This window comes from Larus michahellis, chromosome 2, assembly GCF_964199755.1.
Source record: "Larus michahellis chromosome 2, bLarMic1.1, whole genome shotgun sequence".
In the NCBI taxonomy this organism is placed as follows: Eukaryota; Metazoa; Chordata; class Aves; order Charadriiformes; family Laridae; genus Larus; species Larus michahellis.
In genome coordinates, this window is record NC_133897.1 from 42,750,765 (window position 1) to 42,767,985 (window position 17,221).

The 17,221-nt window shown below is 42.6% G+C and overlaps 1 protein-coding gene across 10 annotated transcripts in view; it reads right to left on the reverse strand.

Moving 5' to 3' along the window:
• Positions 1-527: 527 nt before the first annotated feature.
• Positions 528-17,221, reverse strand: part of THRB (thyroid hormone receptor beta) — a 177,513-nt gene continuing 160,819 nt past the window's right edge. For all 10 annotated transcript variants that reach the window (XM_074575034.1, XM_074575035.1, XM_074575033.1 and 7 more), the window contains 4 exons: positions 16,101-16,306; positions 12,737-12,883; positions 7,927-8,185; positions 528-6,119 (listed from right to left, as the gene is read on the reverse strand). In XM_074575034.1, the coding sequence (XP_074431135.1) occupies positions 5,878-6,119; positions 7,927-8,185; positions 12,737-12,883; positions 16,101-16,306 (854 nt within the window). In that variant the 3' untranslated portion in view covers positions 528-5,877. The remainder of the gene's footprint in view (positions 6,120-7,926; positions 8,186-12,736; positions 12,884-16,100; positions 16,307-17,221) is intronic.

A 17,221-nucleotide genomic window follows, 5' to 3' on the forward strand; every position in this document is an offset into this window, starting at 1 on the left:
GGGAAGCCTATTGCTCCTGTCACACCATCCCTGTCTAGACTGGGAACAGAGAAGGAAAGAAAGGGCGTTCCCATAAAAAATGTAATTGAGCGAGACATAAATCAAGAGCCAGTTCACTGGAGGGAATGAAGTTTGGCTGACGTGAACAGTGGGGAAGTGAAAACCTTTGGCTGGGTGCCCGAGGGAGGGGAGGAGAGGAGATAAGATATGAAGTGGGTGATGAAAGGGATTAGAAGGAGGGTAGAAACGTGAACAGGTTAGAGCTGATACAACATTGTGCTCCGGGTCCTACTTTTCCCATTCCAGCAGCTTGGAAGTGTGCGACAGAGCTGCCAAAAAGAGCCTGCGAGAAAAGAGAAGGAGACACCAGGACCATTTTTTCAGTTATAAGCTTTTTCTTTTTTAGAAGTCAAGCTTACACAGTTATCTATGCCCACTATATTCATAATTACATTTTAATATCTGCATACAAAAGCTATGTAAAAATTATTTTCTTCCCCAAATATACAAATTTTCTCTTTAGATAGTTTAAAACATTTGTGATCACAGATTTTTTTTTTTTTAATATATTTCAGGCTGAAAAAATATTACCAATCTAGCATAACTCTTAACACTGTTTGCAAAAAAATACATCATCCAAGGTACTTTGTTTTTTACTGTACGGTGTAATGTTTGCCTTACCCTCAGGGCACGAAACTGATATAAAAAAATAAGCCAAATAAGCAAAACCCACAAACCTCATAGACAAAGTAAGAAGTCCTCCCAACCAACTTCATGAAAACAAATAAACACCCCAAACACCACCCTTCTCTTAAAAAAAAAAATTATGAACGCCTAATTTGATGTATTTATGAGCAAACTAAAACTGAAGAGTGCTAAGGAAGTAGGAAAAGAGAAAAAGAAATTACAGTATGTCAGCTAGTTCATGCCCTGATACTATCTTTACCAACATTAAATGTGTAATTAAATAAAGTGTCTTTTAATGTTTTACATTGTGCTCAGTAATTTACATAAATTTAATCTACACCCGGATGCTGATGTAGATTTACATTTGATTGTCTTGTGCATAAACAAGGTTAGCTTTTGAAGAAGGTAAACTGTGCAATGGACAGTCACAAACAACTTATTACCTGCACAATATTGCTTTTTGAAGGCGACATCAGTCAATGTGGATACACACAAATAATGCTTACTCTTTGCATTTGCTAACATCTATACGACACACTAAAACTTCGTGATAAGGCCAAACCTTTTTTTTTTTGTTTGTTTTTAATTTTAAAGCAAAAATATACCATAGTAAAAAAATGTGCTCACACCGCTTCGAGTCTTTTAAGTGGAAAATAAATCTCTATCACACTAGAATAAAATTTTCTCTATAAAATTTAAATATGGATCACTTCATTGCTGTATCAAAAGGAAACGTCTGGCAATCATTTCCAGATGATCACGATAACAAGACACATTAAGAGGTCCGGTCGCCTCTTCCTTTGTGAAAATGCTGAACACTTTCAATCGCTCTCACAGCGAGAGGAATACGTTCCTTGGTTGTGGATTTTGATTCTGTCAATGAAAAAGGTTTAGCCTTAGGAATGCTGGCTACATCTCAAAACCGTAAGACTGATTTTTATAATTTATGATTCATGCAGCAAAAAGTCAATATGACACATACAGGTTAGAGTTCCATAGCATAAAAATACATCACTAGCAACGACATGCTCCGCTTGTGATCAACAGCCCTGTCTTGGCAGATTTCTGATATAAATGGTCTCTCTGGACAGTTTTTTTCCTCTTCCTGATGCCTGCCTCTGAAGAAGCAAGCAGTCTGCTCAAGGATGATTTTGGACCTTGGAGGTCTAACTCTAACGTCTACGTTTTGGCAGAATGTAAACAAAAATCATTATCACGCACTATATATGTCATTATAAATATCATAACTTAACTGAGATTACACATAAAATGAGTATCTAAATGCACGTGTTACTCAGGGCAAAACCATGGACGGTGACATCAGGTTTGACAGGAAGAACCTTCTACGCAAGACCCACGCGTAGACCACAAAGGAAACGTGAGAGTTACATGGCACCATCAGAAACGAGACTCTGGACTGCACTGGAAAGTGCACGTTCGTTATTTCACTCAAAAGGCCAGTTACCCCAAAGGGTGCTGACTGCAGCACTGACGTCTGCCACTCAGATGGTCAATCCAGTGGCTCAACCCCTTGAGACCACCAATATTTAAAAGCAAGTCTGTCTTTGTAGGACTGAGGTCAGTATCCACTGGTAAGAGTCTACAAGATCACCCTCGTGTGTTCTGGTTTTGCTCTCGTGATCATATAAATCAGGAGTCGTACTGAGGGAGTCAATGAAATCACACAAAGTAAGACTGACAGGAGATCAGAGGCCATTAGATGTCAGTACATCAAATGTGTCAAACTAAGAGCTTGGTCTTAGTTTTCAATTGAGGAATACTACTAATCCCCCTCTGTTAATCAGTGCCAGATTCCAGCTTACCTAAAAAGCTAGAAAAGTATGTTGACATATGTCCTTTCTGCTTAAAGCACTGCCAAACCTGTCAAAGTCGTTGCCTGATTTTAGGCACTTCAGTCCATCTGCAGTCACCTAAGGAAAGAGGCCTGATTTTTCTGAACCCTGAGGAACCACAACTCCAAACGGCATCAGCATCTTGGGAAGCCAGACCATTAGCTCGGATGCCTAAATGCAGCTTACCTGCCCAAATTCAGACAACTATTTATGCAGGCTGTGTTTGAAAACTTTGTAACTTGCCAGGTAGACCTTGGGGACAAGTTGCTGTATGAGCAATGATTTTTACAGCAGCCAGTGTGCAAAGTGTTAATTCTCAGCACTGTCTCAAACTGCAGTTCTGTTCAGAGCACTTCAAGTTCTTTCATCTCTTGCTGGTTCCCCAAGTCAATCCAGTAACTAACTTTTTTCCTAACCTCTGATCTTTATTTATTTTTTTATTAATGTAGTCCTAACAATCCCAAGTGTTCAAAAGCCAGTTGTGAGGGCCTCAGTAGTTACGAGCTAAATCCCTGTTGGATAGTGACTTCCCATCTGAATAATTAACGTTTAGGCTACTGATTTTTTTGGTCACCCAAAGGATAAGAATTGTTGACCTTAATGACAGACTGAACCTCTCAAGCAGCAGCACAACTCCAGGAACTGAAGCTCTGAAAAATACATGAAGCATCATGGACCTTGTAGTAGTGAGATCACCGGGAATATTACTAAGAGAAATGTCATGTTTTTTCTCCCGGGTCTCATCTGCAGCACAGTCAAAGCTTGTACACTAACTCAAGCTCACGTTTAGCAACCAGGTGAGATATGTGGACTGGCTTCAGGAGGAATGCCATCCTCAGATCTCTAGCAGAACAGAACTCCAAAAGACACGCACATTTCTTTTCTCTTTGCAAGCCATTGTGGGTATAGATGCAAGTAACGGATTAGCTGGTTTTTTGCTTTCCATATATGCTATCAGTTCCCTACCAAGCCAGCGCCAAATCAGGTATTTAGCACTCTTCACTGCTCTGACTGACTGACTGATTATGGATGCTGCTCATCTGAGATTCTGCATGAGTACACGCGAGTTCATCACATTGTCTGGCCTCTCGTTCCAAAAAGCTAGAAAGTTTCTAACTCCTTGTCCCCAAGACGCAGTGCTCTACAAGGATTTTGGATAGAGACTGATGTTGTTAAGACATATGCTTTGAAATGGAGCAAACACAGCCCACAACAGAGGTTCTTCAACTTCAGCAAACATTTAGGAACAAATTTCCAATGGTCTGTCTTCCTTTCTACCTGCAAAAAAAACATCCCTATACATCCCATTTTGTTTTATATTCTCACAAAATGATGGGTACAAACCCCTAAGTGATAACATCAGCGCTCACAACTGATCACAGGTGCATCAAGAACAGGGAGAACAAGATTCCACGTCCCTGAAAACATAGCCAATAGCACTCCAGATGTTTTATCGATGATGTAGGGAAAGAGAGGAGGAAAGAATTTAACCCCTGACACACACACATTGTGTTCCACCTACAAGGTAAGTTTTCCTGAGTATCATACTTTCATGAGGGGATAAACACATAACATATGGGTTTAGATATGGGCCATGAACTTTCCAAGTCAAAACATCCACCCTAACAATGCCCACTGACTTGCCAGGCAAATGTATCAATAAATAGCAGAGAAAGAAACTGGTACAAATGAATGCACAACACAAAAGAACGTGGGGTATGAGGAAGTGCGAAATACGTGAACTAAGACTCTGGTTCCCAGGAAGAACAGAAGGATGCTTTTGATGTATCATACAAATTCAGAGAATGGTTTAATATCAAGTTTAAAAAAAACCCAGGGACAACACCCCTGCATGGAGATGGATGACAGAGAGGAACCTCTTCCTATAATGCCCTCATCACCGGCCCCCAAACATTCCAGGATTGTGAGTACTGGCTTGCAGATTTCGGCAGCAGGACATCCTGTCATTGCTCCATTCAGTTCCTGCTAGTGCAGTTAGTGGAAATAAATTAAAGGAATCAAGAGAGAATCTAGCCAAACGTAACACACGCAGACACCAAAGAGAGAGAACCTAGCTGATCAACACATATAAACGCACACACGCACAGGAGAGGGTGAGAGACGGAGAGAGGGAGAAGATAAAAATATGGGAAAATGTTTAAGACATCTGCTGAAGATTTGTAGTTATATATATATAAAATTATATATATACGTGCATATAAACTTTATATATATATATAAAACAAAAGATTACTGCCAAGTAACACTACTTGTATTACTGGGATAAAGCTGTACAGTCTTGAGTGTTGTTACTAACACAGCTGGTTTCTGTCCCATCTGAAGGTCACCCCGTATGTTTCGTTCTCCTTGTCCTCATTCTGTGATCATTCACATCCCTGAATAACTCCGAGGAAAGCCTGCTATCCTGACAGAGAGCCGTCTCCTTTAGAGTGACGAATTTTCCATGCACCTCAGGAAAAGCAGACCTCTCCACTTGCAGGAAAAGCACCTCAGAGGATCAAATTCCCCTCCTGACCGCAACAGACCTTCCAGTGAAGTTACCTGGAGTTCAAATGTAGTAAGAACCGAAGGATCTTACTTTCTTATACACATGGAAAAAAAAGAGTCAGTCCCTTCTAACACTCTGCATTATTTTAAGTACTTGATTTATGGGGCACAGTTAAGCCGTGTCTGCTGGAACAATCCTCAGATAATGATGGGATCTTGATGATGATGAAGATCCTAGACCATAATGGTGATAGTTACAATAGAAACAACCGCGAAGACTAGAAATTTCATCTCATGAATTGCTCTCTTGTGCCCTGCAAAATGAGGTAATACTAGACAGAATTGCCAGGGTCAAATTAACAATAGCTGTTTTAACTTGGAGGCCAATTTATTTTCTGCCATTTCAATTTCTCTCCCATATCTTCCAAGCAATGATGTGTGTGAGCTGGTGACCACGCAAGTGCTGGTGAATGAGACTGGTCTGTTTGTATTTTCACTGTTAAGCTGTCAAAGCATTCACATCAAAGGACTGAAGAACAAATTGCAATAGTCACAAGTACCCGCATTAAAAGGATGTTTTCATCCATGTGTATACAACGGCCCCCCAGCAATCCCAAACAAAAACCCAAACAAAAACCCAACCCCGCCTCAAGAAACAAGAGAATGAAAGAAGAAGAAGAAGAAGAAGAAGAAGAAGAAGGAGAAGAAGAAGAAGAAGAAGACGAAGAAGAAGAAGAAGAAGAAGAAACAGAGGTGAGAAGAGCCGGGCAATGGGATGAAATGACAGCCAGTAGTGCGACGGGGGGTGCGGAGAACCGCTCCAGTCTCTCTAATCCTCAAACACTTCCAGGAACAACGGAGGGAAGAGTTCTGTGGGGCACTCCACCTTCATGTGCAGGAAGCGGCTGGCATGGCAGGCTCCGATCATTCGCAGGTCTGTCACTTTCATCAGCAGTTTTGGCCAAAAGTGTGAAACATGGTGTTTTCTGTAATTAATGTAGTGTTCGAATGCCAGGAGGAAACCCTCTTGACACTTTTCTATCCTCTCGACGCAAACAAGGCCTGGGCGATCTGTAGATACAAAGAAGCGGAATTATTGTTATTACTTATTTACTTTAATGAATTCCTGATCATAAATCAGGAAAAATAGGACAATTCTATTGTTAGGAAAGAAAGGATGGAGACCAAGGACATCTGTCTCTGCCACAAACAACTTCTTTGACTCTGGACGCCTCATTTATCAGTACTATCCGTGTTAAGATGAGGAGATTATCCTTCCTTTCTTCATCCTTTGCCTGCTTTGCCTATTTAGAGTATAGCTGTTTGGGAAGTGTTTCCTTACAGTGACTAAAGCAACAGATCCTTGATCTCAGCTAAGGCTTCTACCTATACCTTTCTGTAAAACAACTAATAAAGAACTAAAAAAAATTCCTTGTCAGATATCTAAATTATAGTTCTTTCCTATCTGTTTCTCTGCAGTCTGACCAATGCTTTGATCAAGATTTGATCCATAGGTGAGCTGCAAAGGAAACTGTTATGGAGCACCAAGGAACAGCAAAGGCCAAAAGTCTGGCCGATGGTCTGAATCGGCACCCAGATGGGCGCTGGGAAAGCTCCTTTCACAAGTCCCTCTTCAGGAGACACTTCTGGAAAAGCAGGTCCTCTGAACTGCGTTCTGAAACCCCTACTCGTGTATCACTGTGTAGGGAACTAAAAAGAAATCAAAATGTTTTGATTGGGAAGGTCAGGTGCTGTGATTGATGTGGAAACCTTTCTGTCTCAGACACAGTTTATGCTTGTAAATCACTGTCTATGTATTGTTATTCAGTGCCCAATCTTCAAAGTGGTCTTAAAACAAAACCTTGCCAAATCTGCCACTGCCCAAGGATGGAATTTCCTCTTTGGGCTGGCACAGTCAGTGGAAGCATATTTGAAAACATACTCGATCTAAGAAGGCATGAAACTCTGGAAATCACATGAAATGGTCTGTGCGGCTTCTGTGTGACACCACCAAGAGACCAGCTGCAAATGGTCCCAGTGTGGGGAAACAGCACAGCTCTCAAATGCCCATTAGCAAGTGGTGGTGGTGTTAAGTAGGGAAACAAGAAGGCAGGTCAAGCTAAGCATATGAGACTGATGGAAATGTGTACGAACTTCCCACCCAGTGCTTGACAGTACCTAGGGGAAAAGGGAACTTATTTTAAGGACAGCTGGTTCTAAATTATCAGATTTTCATTCAAGGCAAATTGGCTCAGAGCCACATCTGTTTTTTTTCCTGATGATCATCCCTGCCTCCTTTCTGAGATCTAAAACGAGCAAGGTGTGTTACCAAAGCCACTTTCATGCCCATCTTTCTGTACACCCTGATTTTTTTTTCCTAGTGCTTACCAAACCAGTTCTAAGCTGCATTGGGATTTTGAGAGAGAATTTCTTCCACATTACTCTGGTCAGCACCACAGGGGGCCTAAAGGAAAGATGGGGAGGGACTCTTTATCAGGGAGTGGAGCGATAGGACAAGGGGTAACGGTTTTAAACTGAAAGAGGGGAGATTTGGATTAGATCTCAGGAAGAAATTCTTTCCTGTGAGGGTGGTGAGGCACTGGAACAGGTTGCCCAGGGAAGCTGTGGATGTCCCATCCCTGGAAGTGTTCAAGGCCAGGCTGGATGGGGCTCTGAGCAACCTGGTCCAGTGGGAGGTGTCCCTGCCCATGGCAGATGGGTTAGAACTCGATGATCTTTAAGGTCGCTTCTAACCCAAACCATTCTATGATTCTATAATTCTATGATCTAACATACCCATTTCTTTTAAAAAGAGGCTTGTGACAAAAGGCTAAAGAGTTTCAAATTGGTTGGAGTCCCAACAGATTTCTGTTCTCACCTGATGACATGAGCAGAACAGCCTGAAGAAGGGCAACCTCGGTGTCATCCAGGTTAAATGAAGAAAGAGACATGCCCAGGTCAAAAATGGCATCAGACACTACGCCAAGACCCCCATTTTTCAGCTGGCCCCTTGTCACCGCCATCTCCCCATTTAGTGTTAAAGTCTCACTCTCGGGGTCATAGCGAACTGCTGCTCGGAGGGACATTATCTCCATACAGCAGCCTTTCAGAAGGATGATCTGGTCTTCACATGGCAGCTGCAGAAATTATAAACAGTAAAGAAAAAACATGTGCTTTTCAAACTGAGTTGGTCTTACAACTACATTAAATCCATGAGCATGAAGTTGCAGTTCACACCACAGGACACTACCCTCCAAACACACTGCTGACCGACTAGTTCCAGTGCACCGCAGAAACCTCCAAGACTCACATTCCTGTGTCCAGAAACTGACGGCAGGTTAACATCCACACACACTCTTAGGAAATCTAGTGATGACACAGCAGTAGCCAAGTGGTCCTGGGCAAAAGACTCAAAGCAAACCAAGCTGGTTCAGATGCTGCAATGAAGTGACCCAACTTGCAGAAGTGCTGCTCTCCATGGGATCACTCAGTTTGTGGGAGCATTATAAAGTTAAGTCCAATAAACCCTAAGAACGTAGCTTTCCATTTTGAATAACATTTCACAAAGTGTGGAGGGTGAAGCAGACCTGTCAGGTGCCAGGTTGGTGGTGACATATACTGTTAGCTTTGTCTCCCATCAGGGGTGGATCTAACTGAGATGGCTGAAGTGGTCACTGTTCTCAGCTGCTCACCCTTCTCTCTTCTACTCCCTCAGCTTACAATTTAGGAAACAGAATAAACTATAACTGGGGTTGGTACAGACCTCAGCCATCCCAGTTAAACTCACCGCCAGCCATGCTTATTTCCTACCTGACCAGAGGAAAAGAAAAACGTTTGGGAAGGTCCATAGGAGTGAACTGCTTTTTAAATAAAAGGAATGAAATAAATTTTTGTAGCTAGAAGAGATACCCTTGGATCAATAGGGCGTGTGCTCTTAATTCTCACTGCTCATTTAAACAACAGAGCATTTACTAAGCTATATTTAGCCTATGAAGGCTGATCTGCCTAGACTCCCTAGATTATGGCTGGACAGACAGAAAATCTATGGTACAGGTCCAGCTTTTATGCTGGTGCATAAGCCGTGATCTTCAGGGCACGTGGCTAGACCTGTCTTTTCTACAACGTTAAAAAAAGTTAAGCTGTCTGAATTGGTGAACGTAGGTTCTGTATTTATAGAGTGTCACCAGGATGCTGACACATGAGGAGAATGTGCTCTGTGAAGCACAGAAGCATGTCTTTATATTTTCATAGGTAATTCAATGATAGCAAAAACCACCAAGACTATTTTGAGACTGTCACTAAATGAACAAAGTGGTCACGTATATGAAAAAGCAACTCATTACTACTTGGATTGAAAGAAAGCAAAAATCCAACAATTTCTGATTCATATAAAGTTATATTTACCTGATTTGCAATTCAAAATGAACACAGAAAACCTACCAACTACTGATTTACATGGCAGCTGTGTACTCACAAAGCAAGTATACTGATTTGGTGTAAAATGATGTAGAGTGGATGCCAGCTACCTCATGCAAGTAGAAAGCAGTTGCCTGTTAGAGAAGAGTTTTAAGCACAAAGCCAGCCCCAGACAGAAAAATGATTTGAATCATGCAACTATTTTCCCAGCAATGCCAACTTCAGGTGTAAAGTATTTGATACAGAAGAAAAATGACTCATCCTGTTCAGGGCAAATCACTTTCTCTGCGGATCACACTCAGCTCAGCAGCAGCACAGGGAAGGCTGCACAGGCACAGTGGTAGTCTCGCTACCCAACAATGACGCCACTGTTGGGCTGCTGAGACTGAAGTAGGGAAAGACACAGAGTAAGAAATAAAAATAATTAAAAAAAAAAAAAAAGAAAAAGATGTGTGGCAGCAACCACAAAGAAATATTGGAATAGGTAACTGCAGAGAAAAAAGGGACATGAAAGAAAGGAAGGGAGAAGGGAAAAGAGAAATGAAGAAAAAAAGACTAAGGAGAAGGAAGAATGGTGAATGAGAAACAGACAGGTAACAGTAAGGAAGATATTTCACGACGCTTCAGCTGTTTTATTAGTGAGCCATTAAACTCATGGGCATTTCTCTTCCTACTTGCACCTCCTTAAAACTTCCTTAAGGTAGTGGTGATCTGACTATGTCCATCCTTCATCTGCTTTCCTAATTCTGAAGGACACATAGGACACATAGGACACCTGTTTCACGGATGCCAGGCCACAGGTCTTATCTGCCAGTAGCAGCAGTTACCAAAGACAGGGGTCTTGAATGTCAGTTCTGCTCCTGACTATGCAGGTTTCAATACTAGATTCATCACCTGAGTTGCTACCAGAGCACCTTCCAGGACTGAGGTCAACAAATGTGACTGATTATGTGCCACGTGCTGTCCTTTCCTTCTCTCTCTGCAGGGAGAAAAAGCAAAAGGTGGGAACCTGAGGTGCTCACCTTGGTGGGAGACACTGGCAGCCATCACATGTGTAACGCAGCACCATGCAGCTGAGGTGAGCTGAGATACCTAGAAGGGTATTTACACCGCCTTACCCAAGAACCACTGATGCCTGTGACACCTAAACTCACATCAGACTCATTAAGTGTCCCTCAATCTTCATTTTCTAAGCAGAAGGGAATGCAAGAAGGAAACAACAGCAGAAATGCTGAGAAGGAAATAAGTTTTTCTTGTACTTCAATTACTCCAGGGCTAGATTCTTGCTTTGAGGCACAGGCCAATGGATGCACGTGAACTAAGCTGGGCACTCAAACTGCTCTGCTGTCTTGTGCATGTGTCCAAAGGAGAGAGAAAGAAGGAAAAGGGGCTGTGGATATGTGAGAGGCCCTGCCCCTCCTACATTGAGATTTACTGCACTCTCAGCCTGAGAATCTGTGGAAATTAAAAACCAGGATAATGTTTAAATGCTCTGCAGGTCCGATGGGAGAAAGGAGGGCTTTTTCCCATAAACAAACACACAGCCCACACAGTGTTGCTTCTGAGAAAAGATATGGGTTAAAAAACATAAATGAAATAAAGTTAAGAAGACAGCGCCCTTCAAAAAGGGGAAACATTTGTCATTTTCTTTATGCTACAGCAGGAGCTATATGACAGCTCGGAGGACAGCTGTCCTATACCTTTGCATTCAGGAGTTGTCCCTCACTCTGCCATCAGACCTTGCTGTATACAGGTGTCAGGTTTACACAGTGGCTCAGCTGAAAACAAAGCGTGTCCTAGCTGAGCTGCATAACCTACAGAGGTCATGCCCAACGACGCCTTGAGTTCTTCATCCATGCTTCCTGCCCGGCTCTGACACAAGTGGGCCCATGGTAGCCAGGAGGGGTAGGAGATGTCAGATGGGCACTGCAGTCTGTGTGTGACTGGCAAAGCTTTCTAAATTAAAAAGGCTACCTTGGTATGTCACTGCGACTTCCCACCAACAAACGCCAAATCAGAGGAGACAGATTCTGTCAGACACTGAATGCTCCGGGGGCCTCTTGATCTATGGACACATTCCTTGTATTTTATAATCTTCATGCTTGACCACTATTTCATGCTTTCTTGGCTGATGGAGCCAATGCTGAGGTTAGCCAGGGAGAGCTATTTACACTATGCCAACTATTGGTATTTACTTCTTGTTCTGTAGGTGCCAGAGGACATAAATAGCTCTCCTTGACTGACCTTAAAGAAAAGCTGCCAGCCACACAAGAGTAAAATGCTATGGCTGCCTTAAACGTCCTTCCTCACTGGTGCTTAGTTATTAGGAGGAAACACTGCTCCCGAGTTAGGGAGCCTGATGAACTCGTTGATAATGGTCACTCCTATTTTGAATGTCATTCACTTGGCATTTCACCAGCAGAGTCAAGTGTTGCTCTGCAGCGTGGGCGAGCAGGCAGGCATCCTTCCATGGCTGGATGTGGGATATTTTCATACTAAAAATCCCGTGGTTGTGGATCCGAAGGGACTCGCAAGACTTAAAATGAGTAAGATTATTAAGACTGAAACATTGTATCAGGCTGCCATTCTGATAACATTTTTTAAATTAGGAAAAAAATATCATGAGCCATTGCATCTGGTCCTGCAATAAAAATGACACCTCAGTGCAAATGAGATCAGCCTAGGGTCCCTGTATTCCTTATGTGCAACCAAGTCTATTTACTGTATATTTTACATGTGAGTATCGACCTGGAGTGATAGTCCATTACTTTTACAGACTCTTTTATGCACAACCTCCCCGTTAGGAAAAGCATGCCTCGGGAACATAATGAGGCAAGTGCCATTCCTGGAAAGGGATGCTTTCCTGAACTGGAAGAATTAGTTACTGCATAGACCCAACTCCACGATACTGCACCTGCCAAGGGGCCAGAAAGCACAGAGGGAACTGTGTGCTGGAAGATCTAATTAAATGTATCAAAGATGCTTCTAGACAGTCTCTTTTTGCCCATTTGCTTTGTTCAAGGCCACCTCTAAAGACATATTCGAGTCCCTAACGAACCACGAGGACTTCCAGATGAACAAAATCGGGATTTCAGTATTCACAGGAAAATGAAAACTCATAAAAATCCAGATGATTCTAGTCCCATCTATTTTGAGTCTCTTTAATTTTTCTGATTTTAAACATAGTGAATTTTTTAGTTCCATGCCAGGAGTGCTTTGAATAGTTTTCAACAACAGGCATATAAATGAGGACTGCAAGGAAGTTTTCTTACCTCACAAAACATAGGCAACTTTTTGGCAAAATCCACCACTCTTGTAATCGCTGGTGTGATGATTTTTGTAAACTGGCTGAAGGCTTCTAAATCCACTTTCCCACCTTCTGGGGCGTTAACTATTGGTGCCTGTCCAATGTCTTCTGGCTAAGGATATGAAGAAAGATATTTAAAGGAATAATCTATCTTAGAGCAAGTATTTTATACTCCAAAAAGTCCTGCTTGGCAAAGGAAGATATGCTAAAATAAAAAATAACGCTATTCACTTTGTAAGTAATGCCCATTACACCACAAAACGTGAATTTGCTTGCAAGGCATTTGTGAAAGAGGTGACTGCACAGAGAAATGGATGACTGGCACGTTGCTACCCATCCTGTGTGGGCAGCTGCATTTTTTTGCACATGTAATTTCTTCCTTGTGCCCGTATCTGAATATTTTATGGGTGTAGCCTATGCATTTTTTTCTTAAAACTACAGGCACTTTTTTATTTCTTACAGGTGCTGAGAACTCTCAGGTTTCTCTAAAAGTGAAGGGAGTTGAGGTGACTTGTCACCCCTGAGAAGATGCTCAGAACGTTGCAGAATTGGGCTCTTTCACCTACTCAAAATTCTGAAATCTTCCCAAGAACAGATTGCCTGGTATCACAGAGCTCCAGGCAACTGCCAAGGCCTCTTTCCAAAACTAGGCTAAACCAACTGATGACTAAGAATGGGCTAACCCAGAGCTAGTCTGCACAAAATGACTAGAATTTGAACTTGTCTGGGTAAAATTTTGGATGAAAATCACCTTCTGCATGACTTCAGCCCAACACTTCTCCAAGAGAGAAAAAAAATAATATTTTGAGTATTTCAAGAGGGATATACAATGAAGTAGACTCAAGCAGAATCTGCGAGCAGTGGTTTTTTTTATTCCAACTGCACTTCAACTTGTTCACCTGATTTTATGACAGCTCATCAATGTTACCATGTATTTTAAAATCAGGTCTATCAAAGCTGTTCTGTTTGCTGAGCATGGCTCTACAGTTATAGAAGACCTGCCAACCACCATGCAGAGGTTCCACTTTGTTAGAGAGACAAAAACTGGATAAAACCCAGAGAAGAAGGCCTTTAAGACTGATGGACTTAATGACATTTACACAAGGGCACTTAAAGAGGGATGGTGCTGAAAGTGCTGTCTATAATAAAAACTTGTGCTCACCCGTTTTTTAGAGCAACACATCATAAAAGATCCTTCCACAGCTCTGTCACAAATCTGAATCCAAATCTAACTTCTTTCAAGAAAAAGCTCAGCAATGCGTTAATAAAGCAAGCACCAATTGTAAAGGAACAATGAAGAGGACTGGGCTCAATTATCTGACGGTTCCTACTAAAACACTTAAGTAATCCCAGTTCTAGGATCCCTCCCTCCCTGAATCTTGGGAAACTAAACCACATTGTCTGTGTGCTCATGATAAACAACCTTCATCACTTCCAAGCAAGAAGACCAAATGCTTAAAACCACACATAACATTGTTAGGGAGAAAAAGAGAGAACATTATTTTCTTGGGAAAGCCAAAAGAAGTCAGGATCGCTAGCTAAAGCTAACGCGCTCCAGAAGGGCATGCAACTGGAGAGCCCTTGCCACCTAACTCACCTCAATAGGAAAAGAGATCCAGACCTCAAAGGAGCTCCTGCTGTTGAAGAACCAGCCTCAGCTGCCTAAGGACTGACTCACAGCTCCTGGGGTGTGCAGTCAGCTCCTCTTGCTCTTCAACAGCTTCTGGCAGAGGCTTTCAAAGCCCTTCCACCTGGGGTTGGCAGGTCATCCTGGGCTTTCCCTTCTGCGCTCATGCAAGGTGTCAGTGTGCTCCCTATGCTTGCCTTGAAACCACTGGGCTTCAGCATGTGAGGACTGCAAAGAACCAGGAGGCCCTGCATCAAGGGCTGCACTGAGAGCAGCTTGGTCTGGCCTAGGAACCAGCTGTGGAAGTCAGAGCTGGTTTCTGAACCATCCGTTACAGCCGCCACCCCTGCCTCTGCCCTATCCCTCCCCTCTCCCAATAGCCCTGTCATTACACCACCTCATGTCCTGCCTCTGGGCACCCTTTGTTGGAGGGTCCCCCTCTGCTGTGACTGTCACCAGAGCCTGACGTCCCTCAATGACCACGTTTTATGCAGCCCAGTCCCTACCAGCTTTCTGCCTGTGTCCTCATTCCCAGCCTGAACCTCAAGCTCCCCGTACTTTATCCCAAATGAGGAGATACTGGAAGAACCGCACTCCTGCCCAAGTAACCAAACGCACTATTGCAGCTGCTTCTTGGTCTGCCAAAACCAGCGCCGCAAACCTTGCTGTGCAGCACCACTGGGAAGTGCTCTGCTGCTTCTTGCCAGTGATCACTGACTGTGGTTTCCCGACTGCACGCTACCACGAACATGCAGCCATTCACACAGAAAGTTAGACAGTGCCACTGGAATTAAGAAAACACTACAAACGGGATCAGCTGGTTTGAATATATAATTTCTCTTAGCGATTTAACAGTGGGACGAGATTCCCATGGTGAATTAGGCAGCAGGAGCCTAGATTGGCAAAAAAATGAACATTCTCTATCTGATTTGGTATACACGAACTGTTACGACCCCTGTGTATTCCTGACATGCAGTCTATAAACCCTCTTTCTTGCCATATAAGCATTTTGTATTCTGTACTTATTTCCTTTAAAAATTTAGAAAAATCAAATAAATCATTTTCTAAGGCTGAGCATCATAAATCACCATTTATTTTCTGATCCTTGGCTATAGGCTGAAAACTTAAGTCGTTTTGTAGTCTGCAATCCCAGTGCTATTATGTATGTATCATCCTGCTTTCACTGAAATTAACTTTTCTTTGCCAAATTTATTTTAATTAATGTATTCACTTTGGAACAAGGGAGCAAAAAACACGAGTTATTAATAAAAAGTATCAGCTTTCAGATAAAACTTCACATTGTTTTAACACTTACAATATATTGTATGCTAGTCCCTAATAAAGACAACTATCCTTAGATACAATATATAAAAAAAGATATGGCACGCATTATAGACTGCCACTGCTGTTAATCAGGAGTGAAATGATTTTTCTACTTTTCCTGATCATAGCACATTAAAAGTATCCAGCTGGGTGAGCCTTAACTCAGCAACATGCTGTTTATCTTTTGAAATACATCGTCTGATCAAACACTGAGCTTCAGGCAAGAATAAGCAAGTAGCAATTTTAAAAATAATCCATTTTTCACTTATGTCAATACACTGGCAGATAGATCCTCTTTGGGGTTGCAATGTTGGGAAGGGACTTCAGAAGAAAAAAGGAACCTGGCTCCAAGAGCAGTGTAAAAGGCTACAGTCCTTACCAGAAATTTCCTTTTCTGCTTCCAGTGGCTTCCTTGTGCATTGGTGGCCACATGTGCTTCAGTAACAATTTTGATGAGCTCCCATTCCTCATCTGTTGGCTCTGGTTTGTGCCCAATTGTTTTCTGCAGCTCTTCCCGACGTCTCTTCTCTCGATTTTCTTCTATCAGCTTCCTCTTTGCCAACCGCTTGCTGTCATCCAACACCACTAGCAGGGGGAAAAGCATATAAAAATGACAGGAAGTTCTTTAAGGTTGACTAAACTTTGGTATTTTCTATGCCTGCGGTACTAATTCATTACAAACACCTTAACTAATCAGTAAAGAAGTACTTTGGTAGGACACACAGTTGACAGAGTTCTCTGATTTCTCTCTCCAAACTTCATTTTCTCAGAAGCCTGGATTGCAAAGAACGACTTACCCTTCCGGTAACATAATGGATACTACTGTTGCCTTCAGTGTTATAGTCCATCAATAAAACATAAAAGCTTTGTAAGGACTCAGACAAAGCACTCCTCTAATGGACTTGGAGTAGTCCATGTTGGGAAAGACGCACTTTTGTTTTCTTTAAAGCAGTATTGGCACATTCACTGCTCTGAATTGTGTAGAGTGTGTTCTTGTAAGCCAGCAGAAGGTAGCGTGGATTTAACAGAGTTGGAGTCCTTATTCACAGGAGGCTCAACTCGCTGTTGTAAGACACGCTTAGAAACAATTTCCCTTCGGCTCTTTCCGTAAGCCCTACAAATGGTGCCGTTCTGTAGCATTCCCCAAGAGCTGACAGTTTATCCTGTTTGCTGTACAAACGTGAACAGGCTGGCCCGTTTTAGCGGAGGAGGACCGTTCTGATCCGCAGCTGGTGGCAGGCAGGTAGGTGCACCGAAAGCCCTGCTTGCACACTTCTGTTCACACATTTTCACCCAAAGATGTGAAAAAGCCTTCTTGAGCCTTCTCTGCCATGCTCAGCCACAGCGCCTTTGGCGCGTACGTAGGTGCAGCCCACACAGTCCATACCAGCGTCACAGTATTGGCACCTGATGGTCAGAACCAGACCCAGAGAAACTTCTGGCTCTGCACAGCCGCTGCGGGGCTGATGCTCACCAGTGCCTGCCGCACCAGGCTAGGCT